This window comes from Diabrotica virgifera, chromosome 3, assembly GCF_917563875.1.
Source record: "Diabrotica virgifera virgifera chromosome 3, PGI_DIABVI_V3a".
In the NCBI taxonomy this organism is placed as follows: domain Eukaryota; kingdom Metazoa; phylum Arthropoda; class Insecta; order Coleoptera; family Chrysomelidae; genus Diabrotica; species Diabrotica virgifera.
Window position 1 is genome coordinate 261,282,513 of NC_065445.1, and position 24,423 is coordinate 261,306,935.

The window sequence follows — 24,423 nt, forward strand, 5'->3', positions numbered from 1 at the left end:
TCCTTATAACATATCCACAGGGTGCCGTGGTCGAAAAATTGTTTAAACAATTTTTTTTAAACAAATTCACAAAAATATTTTTTTCATTTCTAACAAAATTTTTTTAGATAAATTGGCTTATTCTGAGCAAAAAAGGTCTCTTGTCATTTTTTCTAAAATTGATTGATGTCGAGTTATATGCGATTAAAAATTTGAAAAATGCGAAAATGGCCATTTTCAAGGCTTAATAACTTAATAAACATTATTATTATGAAATTCAAAAAGTGACCAAATCAAGTTTCAAACCCCTTCTTCAAGGTCCTGAAGAGATCTTTGTGATTATTTTATTACAAAGCTGTTATTTTTAATTATTAACAATTAGCGCTATAGTCCAGGATGTATCCGTCGCCCCCGTTAGCGAAATTATTCCGATTCCATTTTTTTCCAGAAACTTACTCAAAACGAGGTCCTTATAACATATCCACAGGGTGCCGGGCGCTGCCATGGTCGAAAAATTGTTTAAACAATTTTTTTAAAACAAATTCACAAAAATATTTTTTTTATTGCGAACGATTTTTTTTTAGATAATTTGGGTTATTCTGGGCAAAAAAGGTCTCTTGTGATTTTTCTCTATAATTGATTGTTGTCGAGTTATATGGCCATTTTCGCATTTTTCAAATTATAAATCGCGTATAATTCGACAACAATCAATTTTAGAAAAAAATCACAAGAGACATTTTTTGCTCAGAATGTCCCAAATTATCTAAAAAAAATTTGTTCGAAGTGCAAAAATTATTTTTGTGAATTTGTTTAAAAAAAATTGTTTAAACAATTTTCCGACCACGTCACCGCCCGGCACCCTGTGGATATGTTATAAGGACCTCGTTTTGAGTAAGTTTCTGCAAAAAAATGGAATCGGAATAATTTCACTAACGGGGGCGACGATATATCCTGGACTCTAGCGCTAATTGTTAATAATTAAAAATAACAGCTTTCTAATAAAATAATGACAAAAATCTCTTTAGGACCTTGAAGAAGGGATTTGAACATTGATTTGGTGACTTTTTGAATTTCATAATAATAATGTTTAATTGAGTTAATTAAGCCTTGAAAATGGCCATTTTCGCATTTTTCACATTTTTAATCGCATATAACTCGACACCAATCAATTCTAGAAAAAAATGACAATAGACCTTTTTTGCTCAGAATAAGCCAATTTATCTAAAAAATTTTTGTTCGAAATGAAAAAATTATTTTTGTGAATTTGTTTAAAAAAATTGTTTAAACAATTTTTTGACCACGGCACCGCTTGGCACACTGCAGATATGTTATAAGGACCTCTTTTTGAGTAAGTTTGTGCAAAAAAATCGAATCGGAATAATTTCGCTAGCGGGGGCGACGATACTGCCGGGTCAAAGCTGATCTGCTTCCCAAACATATATCTCCTCATACCACAATGCTTGGTTGTCTTGCTATATGACGTTCAACAGCCAAATGTATACCCTATTCCACGAACATACGCCTGTTTTGGATTACTTCGACAACGAATATTTTACTGTGCAAAATAAGAAGAACGAAAGTAAATTGCAAATTACATTGTTGTTTATTGGAATAATTATTAGCGCCATTTACTTTCGTACTTCTTATGTTGCACAGTAAAATATTCGTTGTCGAAGTAATCCAAAATAGGCGTATGTTCGTGGAATGGCCCATATAGGTATTTCTTCTCTTACCTCGAAAAAGTCTGACCCTTATCTCAGCATAGAGAACAAAACCCTTATGCACCCATTGGCTATTCCAGTATTGCCGAGTTCTAAGCATCGAGCTTTATGCTGTGGTGTCAAGAGAAACATTAAAAGCAGACGGTAAGCTCTCACTTCCATTCCAAGTAATCTTTGATTAACTGTTATTCTTGAGACTACCCTTTCTGTAGCTGCAACTAAATCATCTCTTACTTGATGTACCTACACTGTCCCGTTTATTTTCTGAGAGCAAGAAGTCTAAGATAGCGCAAATCACGACCTTGCAATGTTCTAGGAGATTCACACTCTCCACGATGCCGATAAGTCTCATCATTGGACCACCTTCTCCAAACTCTTAATACCATTGATGGATTAACTTCAACTCTTCGTGAAATTTCGTGAGATTTTGCTTCAACTCCCGTAGACCAAAACCAGCCTCTTTCATGCCTACAATGCATTCTTTTTCGAAGTCGCTTAAATGACGAAATAACCGACAACTGCGAACTGGCATTTTAATTTTTTTGGGTAATAGTCTGGAGTCTGGGCAGATTATCGGAGAATAGGCCATTTTCGGGAAAAGTTATTTACCAGCAATTTTATTGCTGGAATCGAAGCTTATGATTATATATATTAATAATATAGGTATGCAAAGTCCGCAGATAGTGTGTTACTTTTTTTATAAACAAAATGGCGACCGAAAATCGTATTTTTTTCAATTATTGCTCTATAACTCCAAAGATTTTAACTTTACACCAAAAACACTCAAATAAAAATTCACCGTAATTAAATTCTGCAGAGACGTGTTTTTCGCGATTTACTTCGACGAAAATTTTCCCCGGAAAATGCGGGTATTTCCAACAAAATCTTTAATTTTCAACAAAAATTTAAGATAATTGTTTAGCAATAATTAAATAACTTGGTAGTATAAAAGCTCTTTTCGTATAGATTATAATTCCAGAAGCCGATGGCAATTGAATTAACAGTTTAGCAACAATTGAATTTTTAAATAAAAATTTACGGTCGCTATAATAACCACAATAATTATGATGCATAAGAATAACTGTAATTTTTGTATAAAAAGACACTATACCTATCTAATCTACTTTACAGAAGTGAAATTGGACTATTTAAGCTGTCTCAGGAATATTTTAAAATTATAAACAATTTTTTGGCTTATAAACAAATATAATATCTCGGGAAATATTAAGCTGAATTAAATCATGACAACGTTATTGGAAAAAAATCGGCTGGACGCTTCTTTTAAAAGAAAAAACGTTTAATTGTGATAAGTGGTTCCTGCGATACAACCTGTCAAAGTTAACCGGCATTTACGGCAAAGATATAAACAATAGGATCAGAATTTTTAAACCATCACCTCTTTATTTCGGTCATCTTTCTCCACACCAATTTTCATATATTTAAAATACTCATAACATATATTATTATAATAAAAACTATCGATATTACGAGTGAAAATTGCCAACAATAGCAAAATTCCTCCCAAACTTCTCCCTCCCAAACCGGACGCTCAAAATGGTGTAACTTTTTATTGAACAATATGTGGACCATATAGAACATTTTGGTGTTGGAGGAAAACTTTTACTTTGGATGTTTGGGTTAGGCCTTTTTTTGGACCAGTTATACCATACTACTTCCGTAACTTTGGAACCATTCGTTTTAGAAAGATTATGCACAGGGCCTTTTTTATTTCAAATTTAATGTAAAACAATTTTGTATAGAGGGTTGTTTATGCTAAACCGCATAGTTTTAGAAATATTGGCGAAAAGCTTAAAGAAACTACGAATTTACCGATTTCTCCCCCTCTCCCCCCCCCCAAACCCGACGCTCAAAATGGTGCGACTTTTTTCTGGGCGTTGTGTGGACCATATAGAACAATTTGGTGTTGAAGGATAACTTTCACTTTGGATGTCTGGGTTATGCCATCTTTTGGATCAACTATACTATACTAATTTGAAAGCTAAATAATTATTTAAACAATCTTTATTTAAACAAATTAAAAAAAATTTGTTATAATAGATAAATTAATTTATTATAACAAAACAAAAGCAACTTTGACCTTTAATAATTCGTTATTTAGATGGCTCTACTCGAGTTACTTTGGAACAAAAAAAGAATGAAGAAAATTGCTTCACGGGAAGCCGAGAAAATGCATTTTTTTAACGTATGCCGATTTTGAACTTTGAGATTCCATTTTCTCCAACCTAATTTTTGATTGGAATTTTGCTATTTTTAGCAAATTTCACTCGTAATATCGATAGTTTTTATTATAATAATATATGTTATGAGTATTTTAAAGATATGAAAATTGGTGTGGATAAAGATGAGGACGGCAATAAAATGGTGATGGTTCAAAAATTATGATCCTATTATTTATATCTTTGCCGTAAATGCCGGTCAACTTTTACCGGTTGTATCTCAGGAACCACTCAACACAATTAAACGTTTTTTCTTTTAAAAGAAGCGTCCTGCCGATTTTTTTCCAATACCGTTTTCATGATTTCTATTTGTTTATAAGCCCAAAAATTGAAATTTCAATTTCAATTCTGTAAAGTACATTAGATAGGTATAGTGTCTCTTTATAAAAAAATTATAGTTATTCTTATGCATCATAATTATTGTGGTTATTATAGTGACCGTAAATTTTTAATTGAAAATTCAATCGTTGCTAAACTGTTAATTCAGTTACCATCGGCTTCTGGAATTATAATCTATACAAAAAGAGCTTTTATACTACCAAGTTATTTAATTATTGATAAACAATTAGTTATCTTAAATTTTAGTTGAAAATTAAAGATTCTATTGGAAAAACCCGCATTTTCTGGGGAAAATTTTCGTCGAACTAAATCGGGAAAAAACACGTCTCTATGCAGAATTTAATTACGGTGAATTTTTATTTGGGTGTTTTTGGTGTAAAGTTAAAATCTTTGGAGTTATAAAAAAAGTAGCACACTATCTGCGGACTTTGCATACCTTTTTTTTTCTCTGATTCTAGCTTTGGTTTAGAACTAGAACCTTTAGCCACGTAATTGTATAACTTATCAGTAAGTCAGGGTAGTAATGTGTAGTGTGTGTGTTGAGTAAGTGTCTTGTTACTTTGCAAAGTCGACGTCATTGTCTTTGCAAAGAGACGCTAATTGTTTCCGAACGTCTGCGGTCCCTCCGGTGAGTACCGATCCCACAAGGACAGAAACTATTTTCCATTTATTAATTTATAATAAATGAAAAATTTCTGCCCCTGGTAGGATTCGAACTCCCGACCTTTCACTTTGCATACCTAGGTATATTATTAATATATACAATCATAAGATTCGATTCCAGCAATAAAATTGCTGGTAAATAACTTTTCCGTGTATTTTGCTAATTAGCCCAGAGTATAAATCAAAACAATCCAAAATGACTAAAAATTACAAATAAACTGAAGTTACATACACAGAATTAAACTTTCTTGTCTTTTTTCTTTTTGCGAAAAAATAAAGAAAAACTTCAGCTAAAGAAAAGATATAGCGAGGTAAAAACGTTATCACATTAGATAAGACTTATTTATATAGATAGATTTAAAGAGGTGGCCTTTTGGCCTATTCCACTGCGACTAATTCACATCTATTGTGCTCCTCTAGTCGTAGATTACATTCTCTAGCCTGACCCTTTTTAAAAGGTCTAATAGTTTAGAGACTGAACCTTCTATGTAGCTATTTACCGATGGATTTTCTTCTCGTAATGCAAAAAAACCGCACATTTGCCAGATTGTCACACTGACATAGAATGGGCTCTACTGTTTCTTCTTTCAGGCTGCACAGGTCATCATCCGACAATCCCATGAGCTTCAAGTGCATATTCAGCTTATAGTGCCCTGTTAGCAGACCTACTATGGCTTTGACTGTTTTCCTGCCTTTGCTTATTAGATCTGCTGTAAGTTTTGGCGAATGTTTTGTAATGAACTGTTTCGCCTGTCTTTGTCCTGGTGAATTCCTCCACCATTCTACAGATTTGTGAGCTACCCACTTTCCTGTAGCCGTTCTGGTACTGCCTTTGCAACGCCGCAGAAGGGTTCCGGTTCCTTTTTGGTAAAGTTGACGATTTGTATTTTCTGAGCATTGACTATCATTCTCTCTTGATTACACCAGTCGTCAACTATATTTAGGGCTGGTTGCATTCTCCCAGATACCACCTGGGCAAACCTGGTTTACCTGGTAACCTGACAAGTTAGTGCTGTTTTTTGGACATCACTATACAGGGTGTTTCATTGGGAAACGGAAATACTTTAATGGTGAATAGAGGTCACCGAGCCGGTTCTAGATGTACATGTTTTGCCCTACCGACTTTTATAACCGAGTTACAGGGTGTTTTATCGATTTTGGCCATTTCTTTCCTAAGCCATAACTTTAGAACCACCCTGTATATTTTTTTGATATTTGGTACACATATGTCTCATTCAAAACCCAAACGACCGACATACTAACCATAAGAAAAATCCAGGTCCGGATTAACAAAAAATTATAAAGCAATTGTGACCCTAAAACAACACCCTGTATATTGAAATTTTGAAAATATGTTTGCACATTTAAAAAGAGCACAAAAAAGTAAGTGTATTGGTTCGCTTTAATTTTTCGGCCAGACAATTTTATGACTTTAATTTTGAAATTATATTGAATTTTTTAAGAACTTTGACATTAAAAAGCAGATATTATTAACTTTTAGTTATAAATTATTAAAGTTAATGAATAAATACTCATTTTAAAAATAATCAATACTTATTTACCACATTGGAACAACCCAATTACTAATGACAAGAAAAATCCAGGTCCGGATTAAGAAAAAAAAATACAAAGTAATTGTGACCTTGAACCAACACCCTGTATATTGAAATTTTAAAAAATTTTAAAAGAGCATGAAAAACTGTGATTAAAGGCTTATTTTAATTTTTTCGCCGTTGATTTAATTACATCAATTTTGAAATTATATTGAAATTTTAAAGAGCTCTGAGATTAAAAACCAGGTATTGTTAACTTTTAATAATAATGTAATGTTAATGTATCAATACTCACTTTAAAAATACTTAATACTTATTTACTACACTGGATTCATAGATTCTCTGGATTTGTAGCTATATGCACATCATTAAAAATTAGAATTGCGAGAATTGGGATATTTTAATGATTTAGTAAAGAATTAAAAAAACTGCTACATCTAATAAAACAAAAATTCGTTACAATTCAACAATTTAACATAAATTAAAAATATTTGAACTATAACAGTTGCTCAAAATGTCCGCCATTTTGTTCAATGCATTTCCTTGCTTGTTTTAAAATATTTCGAATCGATTTTCTAAGTACATTGGGATTGTTCTTCATTTTTCTGGCAGCTTCGTGTCATACCTTGACAGAATTAATCAATTATGATTTCAAAATTGCCGTAATTAAATTATCTGAGCAAAAATTTGACATGCACCTTTTAACACAGTTTTTTATGCTTTTTTAAAATACGCAAACAAATTTTCAAAATTTCAATATACAGGGTGTTGTTTCAAGGTCACAATTACTTTATATTTTTTTCTTAATCCGGACCTGGATTTTTCTTGTCATTAGTAATTGGGTCGTTCCAATGTGGTAAATAAGTATTGATTATTTTTAAAATGAGTATTTATTCATTAACTTTATTAATTTATAACTAAAAGTTAATAATATCTGCTTTTTAATGTCAAAGTTCTTAAAAAATTCAATATAATTTCAAAATTAAAGTCATAAAATTGTCTGGCCGAAAAATTAAAGCGAACCATTAAACTTACTTTTTTGTGCTCTTTTCAAATATGCAAACAGATTTTCAAAATGTCAATATACAGGGTGTTGTTTTAAGGTCACAATTACTTTATAATTTTTTGTTAATCCGGACCCGGATTTTTCTTATGGTTAGTATGTCGGCCGTTTGGGTTTTGAATGAGACATATGTGTACCAAATATCAAAAAAATATTCAGGGAGGTTCTAAAGTTATGGCTTAGGAAAGAAATGGGCAAAATCGATAAAACACCCTGTAACTCGGTTATAAAAGTCGGTAGGGCAAAAAATGTACTATATCTAGAACCGGCTCGGTGACCTCTATTTACCATTAAAGTATTTCCGTTTCCCAATGAAACACCCTGTATAACTAACTATATTTTATAATCTTAAAATTATAAATCTTTTCAAAATAGTGATTTCAGATTTCGTTTCAGATTCCGGAATCGACATATATGTGGAGCAACTCTGATAGCCAATAATGTAGCCATTACGGCAGCTCACTGTATTCCAATGTCTGGTTCCTATACAGTGAAAGGTGGATCTACTAAACTTTCTGAAGGAGGAATAATAATTCCCGTTAAAACAGCTATATTACATCCACAGCACAGATCGGAAAACGAGGATTATGACGTGGCTATTCTCAGACTTGATACGCCTTTTAAGTAATATACAGAGTATATACATCAAAACTAGAGAATATAAGACACATTTACGGTATATTTCACCCCTTTTTGGGTCGTTGTCCCTCTTTTTGTATTCTTCTTCTTCTTAGCCTTCTATCGTCCACGTTTGGACATAGGCCTTTCAAAACTCCTCCCATCGGTCTTTACCCTGAACAACATATTTACAATTTGTTCCGGCTACTCTTTTAATATCATCAACCCATCTTATCTGTGATCTTCCTCTCGGTCGTTTACTTTCGTAAGATCTACAGTGTTGTATTGTTGCATTCCAACGTTGTTCTTTTTGTCTAGCAGTGTGGCCTGCGATACTCAACATGATTCAATCAAATTGTGTTTTTACTAGGAAAGTTTTGAGGTAGTTCTGATTTTTTTCATTATATATGTATTTTGGGTTGCTGAATCCGAATATGAGGTTTGCGGACAAAATTTCGGGACGGAACATTGAGTAAATCGCAAAAAAAGTGAAAAATCTCTGCTTTTTCCCGTTCTTTTACTTGAATCTCGAAAACTATTAACTTTTAGTAAATTGTCTGTTAACAGAAATTAAAGTGCTTAAAATTCTCTACAAATATCACTATTTACTTTTTTATTCTGATGAACGTTTCGGTCTACAGTGCAAGTTGAAAATTGCCAATTTTTAACGGTTTCTAAACCCACGTTTTACATTTCCAAACTTTATTTTTTATTAGAATGCTGTCATTTGATAAATTTACATCCTCCATCCTGTGAAGGATGCTGATATCCTAATTATCACAACAGGTCTACCTGTGGTCGTTGTTCTCTGATGGCACCATCAAATGAACATGTGACAGTGGTGGGGGAGATATCAACCTTCTGGTCATTTTGATAGGCTTGTGTAGTCCTAACACAAAAATGTATTTTTTCTGAAACCAGGAAAAGGAAAGTTTTCGCAAAGCTTCTTCAACCCTCATCTGGCTGATGAAAAAATCCTAAGGGGCCATATCTTATTCCTACATGCGATGAGTGGTTGTGATATTACTTCTGCATTGTTAAATCAGGGGAAACTGATATTTCTCAAAGTCCTGCAGAAAAACACAGAATTGAAACCAACCATTGAGGCTTTTAGAGACCCTAATGCACATCAGGATGAGGTTACCACAACAGGAAACATGTTTCTTATGGCTCTATGGAAGAAAAAAGAAGACCAGTCTGAACGATTTGATATACAGACAATACGTATCTCCATCAAACAAAAATAAGACAAACATTGCCTCATTACTCTCTACCGAATCTGTTGCACGAGAACATTCACTTAGAGTTTACTATCAGGTGCAGCAATGGTTACCTTGATATCAAACCAAACCTGACGAGCAACAAAAAGATCCAAGTGAGTGTGGTTGGAAAAATACTACTAGTATTCTCGTGCCAGTGAAAACCACTTTGGACCCTGCACCAAACTCACTGCTACGCTACGGTATATTTCTTGAAAATGTAAAAAGGGCTGCCAACGCAATTGTGGATGCACGAAGGCTGACTTCCATTGTTCCCCAATTTGCACATAATGCGAAGGACTCTGTGACAACGTTGAGCCCCCGGAAGATAGCTCTGATATAGACGTAGAAGAGACTGTAGAAAGAGACAGAGGTATGTAGAATCTCACAAGTTATTTCGTAATCATTAATCTCTCCTTGATATAAATGATGAGAAGTCAGTATCTCACTACCTCTTTTATTTTCCAGGAGAACGACCCCTGGACGTTGACGATGGAGCAATTAGACCATGAGCCAGGACATGATGTCATAGAAGATTTTGTTCAACCTTTTGTGATTATCTACTTTTACCTTTTGTTCAACCTTTTTTTGTGATTTTTTTTAATTATTTGTGCAGAAAACTAGGAGAAATTTATCAATCAAGAGAAATGACAGCATTCTAATAAAAAATAAAGTTTTGAAATGTAAAAAGTGGGTTTTGCAGAGACCGTTAAAAGTTGGAAATTTTCAGCTTGCACTTGAGACCGAACGGTTCGTCCGAATAAAAAAGTAAATAGTGATGTTTGTAGAGAATTTTAAGTACTTTAATTTTTGTTAACAAACAATTTACTAAAAGTTAATAATTTTCGAGATTTTAGCAAAAAAGCGGGAAAAACCTGAAATTTTTAAATTTTTTTCGCAATTTACTCAATGTTCCGTGACGAAATTTTGTTCGCAAACCTCATATTCGGATTCAGCAGCCCAAAATACATATATAATGAAAGAACTTAGAACTACCCCAAAACTTTCCCACTAGGGGGCTCGTAGAGTACAAAATGACTGAATTAACAGGCATCTTTTGTTGTTATGTCCTCGACTTTTGTTTTTGAGCTCACCCAGTCGTTTCTCTTTTTATCTGATCGTCGTATACCTAACATTGCTCTTTCTGTTGTGGGTAGTTTATTCATATTTGCCTTGGTTACGGTCCAGGTTTGACAACCATATGTCATGATAGGAAGGATGCACTGGTTGAACACTTTGCTCTTCAAGTATTGAGGTATTTTGCTATTCTTAAGTATCCAAGTTTGCGAAATCCTCCTATGCTAGTCTTGCTTTCCTAGTAATTTCCGCAATTTGGTTCTCTTTGTCAAGTTTCAGGATTTGGCCTAGGTAGATTATATTCCTGGACTTTTTCTACCTCACTGCCATTCATAGTGTTTTACATCTTGGGTCATCTGTGTTTCATTTTTGTCATTATTTTTGTTTTTCTCATATTCCTTTTTACGTCGACTATAATCTCAATGTCGCCAGCGAATCTAAGGTGGTTTAGCTTGTTGTCATTAACGTTAATGCCGCAGTTTGACCAATTTGTAGTTTTGAAGACGTCTTCTAGGGCTAGGTTGAAAAGCTTTGGTGATATTACGTCTCCTTATCGCACGCCTCTCTTAATGGGGATGGGATTTGTATTTTCGTCTAGTCGTACTATCATAGTTGCATATTTATTTAGGTATATTATGTATTAGTTGCCTATATATCTCGAATCTATTTTACAATTATTAATAGATTGTTCTATGGCTCACACCTCGATACTATCAAACGCCTTTTCATAGTCTACGAAGGCAAGAAATACGGGTAGTTGGTATTCATTTGCCTTCTCTATCAATGTTTCTCATTGTCAACAGATGGTCTGATGTCCTATATTCTTTGCGGAAGCCAGCCTGTTCCACCGGTTCTTAATTGTCCATTTCGTAGGGCAACCGGTTGTTAATAATTCTCATAAATAGTTTGTATACTTGACTGAGCAGCGATATAGGTCTATAATTCTGTACGTCACATTTTTGTCCTCTTTTTTATTTTACTATTTACCCCTTTTAACAATGCTGTTAAAAAATATTATTAATAAACCGTCGTTTTTCTTTAAGCTTGTCCTCATCAATTCAACCTGCAAAACTACCAAAAGGAAACGAACAGCTAGTCGTAGGTTGGGTTGGTAATGTCACCGGTTGGGGTGCCATTTCTAATAATTTCCCCGATATGTCAGATACTCTTAGAATGATTGGACTGCCAGTACTACCGATCGAATGGTGTAAGTCAAGATATATTAGTGTTTCATTAACGCCACGACAGTTTTGTGCAGGTTTCAAAGAAGGTGGAAGAGATTCCTGTCAGGTTAGTAATTATTTATAGACAGTACCTTTGTACTGATCTATGATTTTCCTATGAACAAGAGAAGCAATAGTAGCAACACAGGTGCTGGTCCAATATTGTTACGATCAGAGGAAGGACGTGTTCCTATGCTTTTTAGATTACGAAAAAGCGTGTGATCGTGTCTAACACAAGTTAATACAGATCCTTAAGAAACTTTATATAGACCAAAAAGACATAAGATGCATTGAAAACTTGTACTGGTATCAAACGGTACAATTAAAAATAGACAGTTCTATATCCAAAGCCATACATACTGGGTTGGGATTAAGTATGGAACCAAGCAAATATCTTTGAAACGAAAAGAACAATATTTATGAAACTTTGCATGCAAGTACAATGACTCAAAAGGTATCTGTTGCCATATTTTTTGTTACTACTCCACTTTCGGTTTCACCGGAAATACCCGTAACTCATTTAATTTAAATAGGACACCCTGTATATTTTTGCGGATTTTAAAAGAACTTGTTATTTTTAATACATACATACCAAACTTGGTAGAAAAAATTTGTTAAAAAGTGTCTGTAGATAATTTTTTGTATTAATACAACGTAGTAGGAAATAAACGAGTACCATCTATACTGTAGACTAAAATTGTTGTTTGCATGCTTCTAATTCACTGCATGACTTATTTGAATTTAGTATATGAGGTAAAACTGTTACTGAACTAATTGACAGAAATGAGTTGTATTAAAAATGGTTTATTTAAGTGAAAAAGATCGTATTGAAATATTAATGATAATCGATTATGGTCAATTTTCATTTGTTGGAAGTGAATTTTCCAAATCGATGGATTGGACGTAGAGGATTCATAGAGTGGCCCGCTCGTTCTCCGGACCTCAACCCGTTAGAGTTTTCTTTGGGGTTATCTAAAATCACATGTTTACGTTAGGCGACCAACATGCTTGCAGGATTTGAGACAAAGAATAATTGATGAATGTGAACTAATATGTGGAGAACTCTTGCAAAAGTGACTCACAAATTTATTTATAGGTTTGCACGTTGTCAGGAGGTGAACAGCAAACATTTTCAACATTTGAAATTATTATTTTTATTTTTAATATCATTGGTCTAACGTAAATAGATTAACCTATTTTTTAACTGTAAAGAGATTTATTTCTTGTTTTAATAGTTTTTTCTTCCAAACTTGGTATGTATGAATTAAAAATAACAAGTTCTTTGAAAATCTGCAAAAATATACAGGGTGTCCCATTTAAAGTAAATAAGTTAAGGGTATTTCCGGTGAAACTGGAAGTGGAGTAGTAACAAAAAATATGCCATCAGATGCCTTTTGCGTCACTGTGCTTGCATGCAAAGTTTCATAAATATTGTTCTTTTCGTTTCAAAGATATTTGCTTGGTTCCATACTTTATCTCAACTCAGTATATAAAAAGGGGTGTTCGACAGGGACGTGTGCTTTCCCCTCTTTTATTTAACATTTATTCGGAAGCCATATTTCAAGAGTCTAGAAGATGCAGAGATGGGAATCAAAGTGAATGGCGTATTGATCAACAACATAGGAAATAGTGATGATGGTGTCTTAATTCATGACAACATAGTCGATCTTCAACAACTTGTCACTAGAATCGGAAAATACAGTAAACGAAAGGGATTAGAGATTAATACCAAAAAGACCAAATTCATGATCACCTCCAGAAACTTGGATGCACTTGAAAACTCCACCATAACACTGAATACCAACTCCATTGTAAGAGTGAGCAAATTTAAATACCTGAGAGCGTGACTTTTTGAAGACTGGGCATCGGACAGGGAAGCAAAACAAGCTCGACAAGCTTTCGTAAAATTCAGGAAGGTAATGACCTGCATGTTTAAAGTTCGATCTTCAACTGAGACTAAGGTTTACCAAGTGCTACGCGATGGTGTCGGTGCTACTATATGGCGTAGAAGGCTAGACGCTCAAAACGAGGGATATAAACCGATTATAAGCTTTCGAAATGTGGCTTTATCGCCCTCTCCTAAAGATACCATGGATGGCGAAAGTCACAAATGTAGATGTCCTTAAAAGAATCAACCAAGAACGCCAACTTTTCGAAACCATCAAGAAAAGGAAAACGATGTATCTGGGTCACATCCTGCGAAATGAAAAATGCCAGTTCCTTTAAGTTATAAGTAATCAAGAGTACAATGAAGGCAAGAGAGGAATGGGACAAGAAAATGTCCTGGCTCCGAAACATAAGGCAATGGACAGAGATTAACGGCATACAATCTCTGATACGCATTGCAAGAAATAGAGAGTTATTGGAAAATGTGATCGCTAACATCCATTAATGGATTTGCATCTGAAGAAGATACAAATCAAATATAATAAACGTCCGCACCAGGAGAGCAGCAAATGCGGATTCTGATCACTAATACCTGGTAGAAAATAGGGTAAAGGCCAGAACGCAAAAAAGGAAGAGAGTCTAAACATGAGCCATACGAACTATAAGAAAATGGAATTTAACGTAGAAGAAACAACTTTGTAAAAATAATTTATTTTTTTAATAATAAAAAATATTCCAGCATCGTAACCTTCATTAACATAGGAAGGCTGAGTTGGATGGGTCATGTGGAAAGACTGAAAGAGGGCGAAATACCAAACAAAATAAGCAAACACATGCTTGTAGGAAAAGGAACACTAGGAAGTACGAAGCTGAGGTACAAAGAAAATATAACAACCTTATAAGTAAACGATTTGAGAAAAAATCACGTAACATATCAGACTGCGGAGAAGTATTCTGGAACAGGCCAAGATCCAAAATTGGTTGTCGAGCCAGTGATGGTAATGGTAATAACGTTACATTCAAAAAACACTTTTAAAAACTGTGAGAATAATTTCTAATATTTTTAGTAATTTCTAACCATATACTCAATTATAAATCAACATTTTTAATTTCAGGGTGATTCGGGTGGCCCTTTTGTAATCAATGGAACCCTTTATGGTATAATCTCCTGGGGATTTAATTGTGCCTCGCCCGGTTATCCTGGAATATACGTAAATGTAGCAGTTCTTCGAGATTATATACAGCAAAATTCTGGTATTTAAAAACGATTCAATAAATTTATTCAGCTCTATTTTTTGTCACATGTCATTAAATTACGGAAACCCAAAAAATATGCAAAAATGTTTGCCACTCCTACCCCCGGGCTTCCCCCTAAAACTATCCCTCATAAAGGAGAAGAACGGAAAACACCGATTTACCAAGAATCTGTACGCCATTGAAAAAATATTTCAAACAAAAATGTTTATTAATACTTTTTTGTGTAGAATGAATAGTGTGACCAACTCCGATTTAGTCGAATTTGGGACAGGACTGAAAAAACTACCTAAAATCCGGGACTTTTCAATAAAAATCGGGCCTTTTTTAAATATAAAACTTTAATATCATCATTTTATTGATTATTTAACATTTTTATGTTGACAAAAATTTTTTTGACGGAATGGGTTGTAATGATAATTGCATTTTTGTTTTTGGACATTTTGTTTTTGACGTTTCGACTTTCAAGCCGGAAATCGTTCTCAAAAAACGAAAAATTAGAAAATCAACTAATGTTAGATTTCTATGTAAATTGAAGCTTGGGTTAAAATATAATTATTGTTATTCGTTTTAAATGTGTTTTTAAATCGTCTTTTCAGAAGACGATAATTAAAATACAGAAACCGGAAAAAGTCCAGAGTTTGAGTTTTCGTGGAACTATAAAACGACGATATAAAATGCATGCGTTTTGGATGTGGTATAAGTATAACAGTCTAGAAATTGTCGACATTTTTTCGTCCCACTAATTCAATTTGATGTAAATTCTTAGAAGAATGATGATATTAAAAATTTCAATATGGAATTTTACCAAAACATTGAAAATTCGGATGGCCCGGAAGCCTTTTCCGGGACGCCGGGCCATGACTTCGTAATTCGGGCCATGTCCCGGATTTTTCGAGCTAGTTGATCACACTAAGAATGAACGATTCCTTAAAGTAAAGTAGTAGAGAGAATCTTCTTAGGATGACCGAGGCACACATACTCACCACCCTCAAAAAATAAACGAATCGTCAAGGATAGTTGGGGATAGAATTATAAGTCCTGTTTTCTTCGATGAGCTTCTTACGGGACAAAGATATCTTGAGATTTTTTTATAACGACGGTGCACTAACCGAAATTTTGCACTTCCTGTTCGTGATTTTTCAAACTGATGTTTTCCTAGGAGATCGATTGCTTGACGAGAAACAATTGAATGGCCCCCAAGATCTCTAGATCTTAAACCACTTGGTTTGTTCCTATGAGGCTACTTAAAATCAAAAGTTTTATTAATAAACCACAAAATTTACAATATTAAAAAAATGAATTAGATTGGAGATTCCTAATATAAATAACTCAAGATCTTCAGTTCAATTACTGCTAAATGTGGGTAGCAATTTGAACATTTAATTTTAGGGAAAAGCAATTTTTATTTGACAAATAAACAGTGTTTTATATTTTCGACTGCAGTAAAATGTATTTTGTATTAAATAAATTACATACTAGGCCTGGATCCCGCGAACCAAAAAAAGTTTATTAATAGCAAGCTGAAATTTTATTAATAGCTTAACGGTGTCTAGTCGGACAAACTGTGATGTACGGGAACACTGGAACAAGGGAAGTTTTAATTGTGGAACAGGTTAAAAATTTGGAACGTCATATTACGAAAACGTCCCATGTATTTTGTCGGACAGAACTTCCCAATTGATTTGTTACCCTTTCATTAAACTCTCATGCAAAAATTAATCAGACTGCTCTTTACCAGCAACATAATTCCTGTGATTTGACATGTTCTACGTGACGCACTTATTAAAATACCCAACCTATCTGCCGGACAAACATTTTCTCATATATTATTATATAAAGTTTGCTATTGAATAAACTTAAAAACAACCTGCTAGTTTTCACAATCATAAACTTGTCAGGATGACACTTTCAATAATTAAAATAACTTCCCCTGTTCCAGTGTTCCCATACATCAAAGTTTGTCCGACCAGACACCATTAAGCTATTATGCTTTTTCTCATGAGGATCTTTCAGTGCGTCACAGTTTTTCGATTTCTTTCTAACGCATTAAATTGTATGTGACAGAAAAAAACGCACGTCGGTGATTACATTTCGTCGGTGACATTTATAACATTTATTCTAGTTGTCAATAGATGGCGCTATAATCGAAAAAAAATTATTTTGCGAATTATATAATATATCTACGAATATAATCTGTACAATTTATAAGACTATAAAAATCGAACAAAATACCATTTTATAAATGCAATAAACACAATTGATTTGTTTTATGCCAAATTGCAAATAAAATGTGACAAATGTCAGATTTAACTAAAATGTCATGTCACTAAAATGTATATTATCACGGACTTACCTTTTTTTCTATCATTTGTGACGCACTGAAAAATGCTCATGAAAAGAAGCATAATAAAATTTCAGCTTGCTATTAATAAACTTTTTTTTTGGTACGCGGGATCCAGGCTTAACATACTTGTGTAAATTAATTTAATTCAAAAATTAACTTTTTTGGGCCAATCTGTATAAATAATTATGGTAATGTTTATGTGACTGACTATTAGAGAATCAAATAACCTTTCAAAATGAACCAGCACACGATCCGTATTGTCATTACAAAAACATCATCGATTACGTGCAGCAGTGTATTTTAGAGCAGCGGTGTGCAAAGTACCGATTGCCATGATGGTCGCCAACATACGAAACGGATAGGCAATACAAGAAGAACAAGATCGATTACGTCATCACGCCTAGACGAATAACGTCACTAGGATGCCAAAAAATTATAATTTAAAAATAAAAATCGACCTTTTTCAGGATTTCTCTTCAAAGTCGCCTATTCTAGAAAAATGGAATTTATTCCATAATCTTGCCCCTCACTGTATATGTATACATAGATACATATTGCTTATAATCTATCAAAAATTGCCTAAATCATTACATCTGCGCTGTATACGTCTGCGCCACATGCGTCAAGCTCAAATATTGATCGCGGTTAACATTCAAATTACACTGAACTGTAAACATACATTATGTTTCTATTAATCTTAAATTTACTCATTGTCGCAATAAATGGACAACACTGTGATAGTCCACAAGTAATATCGACACCTTATACTACTCAAGACGGAACAATTTTAAAACACGTGGCTTACATTTCTAATTTCTTTGTAAAATGTAAGGATGGAGAACCTGGAAACTTGTACGCTCTATTAGGCGAGGGTTTGTCACCGGTAGCCTCCGTTGGTCCCAACAAATACCAAATCAGTTGGACTGAAGATGTGAAAACCGCCAAAACGGGCAATATTGCTATAAAAATTTATAATGAGACTGGATATATTGCCCTAAAAAAGGCAGTGAGAGCTGGTGAAACGTTTGCTCATGTTCCAGTGTTTACTACCATAAACATTAACCACACTGGTGTATATGGGGGACCTTGGATATCTTGTGAACTTTTAGCAGCAGTATTCTCAATCGTGGTGGCTTATATTGCTATCCATTTTAGAACAAAACTTTTAAATTAATTATACATATGAGCGATTTTATATGAATTTTACAATAAAAATGTTATCTTGAAATTGCTTTCATTTCAATTCAGCAAAGAGTATGATAATTGCTTTCTGAATACTGTTTGGGCATCCGTTGGTCTCAACAAATACCAAATCAGTTGGACCAAAGATGTGAAAACCGCCAAAACGGGCAATATTGCTATAAAAATTTATACTGAGACTGGATATATTGCTCTAAAAATGGCAGTACGAGCTGGTGAAACGTTTGCTCATGTTCCAGTGTTTACTACAATAAACATTAACCACACTGGTGTATATGGAGGACCTTGGATATCTTGTGAACTTTTAGCAGCAGTATTTTCAATCGTGGTGGCTTATATTGCTATTCATTTTAGGACAAAACTTTTAAATTAATTACAGATATAAACTCTTTTATATGAATTTTACAATAAAATAAAAATAAAAATGTAATCTTGAAATTGCTTTCATTTAAATTCAACAAAGGGGACAACAAATACCAAATCAGTTGGACTGAAGATGTGAAAACGGCCAATATTGCTATAAAAATTTATAATGAGACTGGATATATTGCCCTAAAAAGGCAGTAAGAGCTGGTGAAACGTTTGCTCATGTTCCAGTGTTTACTACAATAAATATTAACCACACTGGTGTTTATGGGGGACCTTGGATATCTTGTGAACTTTTAGCAGCAGTATTTTCAATCGTGGTGGCTTATATTGCTATTCATTTTAGGACAAAACTTTTAAATTAATTATACATATGAGCGATTTTATATGAATTTTACAATAAAAATGTTATCTTGAAATTGCTTTCATTTCAATTCAGCAAAGAGTATGATAATTGCTTTCTGAATACTGTTTGGGCATCCGTTGGTCTCAACAAATACCAAATCAGTTGGACCGAAGATGTGAAAACCGCCAAAACGGGCAATATTGCTATAAAAATTTATACTGAGACTGGATATATTGCTCTAAAAATGGCAGTACGAGCTGGTGAAACGTTTGCTCATGTTCCAGTGTTTACTATAATAAACATTAACCACACTGGTGTTTACGGGGGACCTTGGATATCTTGTGAACTTTTAGCAGCAGTATTTTCAATCGTGGTGGCTTATATAGCTATTCATTTTAGAACAAAACTTTTAAATTAATTACCAAAATAAAAGATTTTATATGAATTTTACAATAAAAATGTAATCTTGAAATTGCTTTCATCTAAATTCAACAAAGGGGACAACAAATACCAAATTGGTTGGACTGAAGATAAGAAAACGGCAAAAACGAGCAATATTGCTATAAAAATTTATAATGAGACTGCATATATTGCTCTCAAAAAGGCAGTACGAGCTGGTGAAACGTTTGCTCATGTTCCAGTGTTTACTATAATAAACATTAACCACACTGGTGTTTACGGGGGACCTTGGATATCTTGTGAACTTTTAGCAGCAGTATTTTCAATCGTGGTGGCTTATATAGCTATTCATTTTAGGACAAAAGTTTTAAATTAATTACAAATATAAACGATTTTATATGAATTTTACAATAAAAATGTAATCTTGAAATTCCTTTCATCTAAATTCAACAAAAGGGACAACAAATACCAAATTAGTTCGACTAAAGATGAGAAAACGGCAAAAACGAGCAATATTTCTATAAAAATGTATAATGAGACTGCATATATTGCTCTCAAAAAGGCAGTACGAGCTGGTAAAACGTTTGCTCATGTTCTAGTGTTTACTACAATAAATATTAACCACACTGGTGTATATGGGGGATCTTGGATATCTTGTGAACTTTTAGCAGCAGTATTTTCAATCGTGGTGGCTTATATTGCTATTCATTTTAGAACAAAACTTTTAAATTAATTACAAAAATAAACGATTTTATATGAATTTTACAATAAAAATGTAATATTGAAATTGTTTTCATTTGAATTAAAAAAAGGGGACAACAAATACCAAATTAGTTGGACCGAAGATGTCAAAACCGCCAAAACGGGCATTATTGCTATAAAAATTTATAACGAGACTGGATATATTGCTCTAAAAAAGGCAGTAAGAGCTGGTGAAACTTTTGCTCATGTTCCAGTGTTTACTACAATAAACATTAACCACACTGGTGTATATGGGGGACCTTGGATATCTTGTGAACTTTTAGCAGCAGTTTTTTCAATCGTGGTGGCTTATATTGCTATTCATTTTAGGACAAAACTTTTAAATTAATTACAAAAATAAACGATTTTATATGAATTTTACAATAAAAATGTAATTTTGACTTTCATTTAAATTCATCAAAGGGGACAACAAATACCAAATTAGTTGGACAGAAGATGTCAAAACGGGCAATATTGCTATAAAGATTTATAATGAGACTGGATATGTATATTGATCTCAAAACGGCACTAAGAGCTGGTGAAACGTTTGCTCATGTTCCAGTGTTTACTACAATAAACATTAACCACACTGGTGTTTACGGGGGACCTTGGATATCTTGTGAACTTTTAGCAGCAGTATTTTCAATCGTGGTGGCTTATATAGCTATTCATTTTAGAACAAAACTTTTAAATTAATTACCAAAATAAAAGATTTTATATGAATTTTACAATAAAAATGTAATCTTGAAATTGCTTTCATTTATTAAATTCAACAAAGGGGGCAACAAATACCAAATTAGTTGGACCGAAGATGTGAAAACCGCCACAACGGGCAATATTGCAATAAAAATTTATAACGAGATTGAATATATTGCTCTAAAAAGGCAGTAAGAGCTGGTGAAACTTTTGCTCATGTTCAGTGTTTACTACAATAAATATTAACCACACTGGTGTATATGGGTGACCTTGGATATCTTGCGAACTTTTAGCAGCAGTATTCTCAATCGTTGTGGCTTATATTGCTATTCATTTTAGAACAAAACTTTTAAATTAAATTAAAATATAAACAATTTTACATGAATTTTACAATAAAAATGTAATCTTGAAATTGCTTTCATTAAAATTCAACAAAGGAGACAACAAATACCAAATCAGTTGGACTGAAGATGTGAAAACGGCCAATATTGCTATAAAAATTTATAATGAGACTGGATATATTGCTCTCAAAAAGACAGTAAGAGCTGGTGAAACGTTTGCTCATGTTCCAGTGTTTACTACAATAAACATTAACCACACTGGTGTATATGGAGGACCTTGGATATCTTGTGAACTTTTAGCAGCAGTATTTTCAATCGTGGTGGCTTATATTGCTATTCATTTTAGGACAAAACTTTTAAATTAATTACAGATATAAACTCTTTTATATGAATTTTACAATAAAATAAAAATAAAAATGTAATCTTGAAATTGCTTTCATTTAAATTCAACAAAGGGGACAACAAATACCAAATCAGTTGGACTGAAGATGTGAAAACGGCCAATATCGCTATAAAAATTTATAACGAGACTGGATATATTGCCCTAAAAAAGGCAGTAAGAGCTGGTGAAACGTTTGTTCATGTTCCAGTGTTTACTACAATAAACATTAACCACACTGGTGTATATGGGGGACCTTGGATATCTTGTGAACTTTTAGCAGCAGTATTCTCAATCGTTGTGGCTTATATTGCAATTCATTTTAGGACAAAACTTTTAAATTAATTACAGATATAAACGCTTTTACATGAATTTTACAATAAAAATGTAATCTTGAAATTGCTTTCATTTCAATTCAGCAAAGAGTATTATAATTGCTTTCTGAATACTGTTTGGGCATCCGTTTTTCTCAACAAATACCAAATCAGTTGGACCGAAGATGTGAAAACCGCCAAAACGGGCAATATTGCTATAAAAATTTATAATGAGACTGAATATATTGCCCTAAAAAAGGCAGTAAGAGCTGGTGAAACGTTTGCTCATGTTCCAGTGTTTACTACAATAAACTAACCACACTGGTGTATATGGAGGGCCTTGGATATCTTGTGAACTTTTAGCAGCAGTATTCTCAATCGTTGTGGCTTATATCATTGATTATAAATATTCGATGTAGTTATTAATCAATGCTTATATTGCTATCCATTTTAGAACAAAACTTTTAAATTAATTACACATATGAGCGATTTTATATGAATTTTACAATAAAAATGTAATCTTAAAATTGCTTTAATTTCAATTCAGCAAAAAGTATGATAATTGCTTTCTGAATACTGTTTGGGCATCCGTTGGTCTCAACAAATACCAAATCAGTTAAACCGAAGATGTGAAAACCTCCAAAACGGGCAATATTGCTATAAAAATTTATAATGAGACTGGATATATTGCTCTAAAAAAGGCAGTACGAGCTGGTGAAACGTTTGCTCATGTTCCAGTGTTTACTACAATAAACATTAACCACACTGGTGTATATGGAGGACCTTGGATATCTTGTGAACTTTTAGCAGCAGTATTTTCAATAGTGGTGGCTTATATTGCTATTCATTTTAGAACAAAACTTTTAAATTAATTACACAAATAAACGATTTTATATGAATTTTACAATAAAAATGTAATCTTGAAATTGCTTTCATTTATTAAATTCAACAAAGGGGGCAACAAATACCAAATTAGTTGGACTGAAGATGTGAGCAACAACGGGCAATATTGCAATAAAAATTTATAACGAGACTGGATATATTGCTCTAAAAAAGGCAGTAAGAGCTGGTGAAACTTTTGCTTATGTTCAGTGTTTACTACAATAAATATTAACCACACTGGTGTATATGGGTGACCTTGGATATCTTGCGAACTTTTAGCAGCAGTATTCTCAATCGTTGTGGCTTATATTGCTATTCATTTTAGAACAAAACTTTTAAATTAAATTAAAATATAAACAATTTTACATGAATTTTACAATAAAAATGTAATCTTGAAATTGCTTTCATTTAAATTCAACAAATGAGACAACAAATACCAAATTAGTTGGACTGAAGATGTCAAAACCGTAAAAACTGGCAATATCGCTATAAAAATTTATAATGAGACTGGATATATTGCCCTCAAAAAGGCAGTACGAGCTGGTGAAACGTTTGCTCTTGTTCCAGTATTTACTACAATAAACATTAACCACACTGGTGTATATGGGGGACCTTGGATATCTGGTGAACTTTTAGCAGCAGTTTTTTCAATCGTGGTTTCTTATTTTGCTATTCATTTTAGGACAAAACTTTTAAATTAATTACAAAAATAAACGATTTTATATGAATTTTACAATAAAAATGTAATCTTGAAATTGCTTTCATTTAAATTCATCAGAGGGGACAAAAAATACCAAATTAATTGGACTGAAGATGAGAAAACGGCAAAAACGAGCAATATTACTATAAAAATTTATAATGAGACTGGATATATCGCTCTCAAAAAAGCAGTAAGAGCTGGTGAAACGTTTGCTCATGTTCTAGTGTTTACTACAATAAATATTAACCACATTCTGGTGTATATGGGGATCTTGGATATCTTGTGAACTTTTATCCAGCAGTATTTTCAGTCGTGCTGGCTTATATTGCTAGTCATTTTAGAACAAAACTTTTAAATTAATTACAAAAATAAACGATTTTATATAAATTTTACAATAAAAATGTAATATCGAAATGGCTTTCATTTAAATTAAAAAAAGGGGACAACGAATACCAAATTAGTTGGACTGAAGATTTGAAAACGGCAAAAAAAGGGCAATATTGTTATAAAAACTTATAATGAGACTGGGTATATTGCTCTCAAAAAGGCAGTAAGAGCTGGCGAAACGTTTGCTCATGTTTCAGTGTTTACTACAATAAACATTAACCACACTGGTGTATATGGGACACCTTGGATACCTTGTGAACTTTTAGCAGCAGTATTTTCAATCGTAATGGCTTATATTGCTATTCATTTTAAAAGAAAACTTTTAAATTAATTACAAATATAAACGATTTTATATGAATTTTACAATAAAAATTTAATGTTCACTGTTTTCTTTTGCATTGTGTTTATATGAATGTATTTTAATTCATGGTTTTTGATTTTTTTTTAATTTT

General features: G+C 33.1%; 2 protein-coding genes across 2 annotated transcripts in view; both read left to right on the forward strand.

Annotated features, from left to right (window-relative positions):
• Positions 1-14,910, forward strand: part of LOC114326839 (trypsin-2-like) — a 34,474-nt gene extending 19,564 nt beyond the window's left edge. Inside the window, exons 3-5 of the mRNA XM_028275300.2 lie at positions 7,952-8,179; positions 11,553-11,799; positions 14,735-14,910. Of these exons, the coding sequence (XP_028131101.1) occupies positions 7,952-8,179; positions 11,553-11,799; positions 14,735-14,881 (622 nt within the window). The 3' untranslated portion in view covers positions 14,882-14,910. The remainder of the gene's footprint in view (positions 1-7,951; positions 8,180-11,552; positions 11,800-14,734) is intronic.
• Positions 14,911-17,851: 2,941 nt separating this feature from the next.
• LOC114326840 (translocon-associated protein subunit delta-like) lies at positions 17,852-18,448 on the forward strand. The gene has a single exon (XM_028275301.2). The coding sequence runs from the start codon at positions 17,903-17,905 to the stop codon at positions 18,392-18,394; it is 492 nt and encodes a 163-aa protein (XP_028131102.1). The 5' UTR covers positions 17,852-17,902; the 3' UTR covers positions 18,395-18,448.
• The last annotated feature ends 5,975 nt before the right edge of the window (positions 18,449-24,423 follow it).

Excerpts from the sequence above, each read along its gene's own strand:
- LOC114326840 (XM_028275301.2), top strand. The coding sequence starts at position 17,903 with ATGTTTCTATTAATCTTAAATTTACTCATTGTCGCAATAAATGGACAA.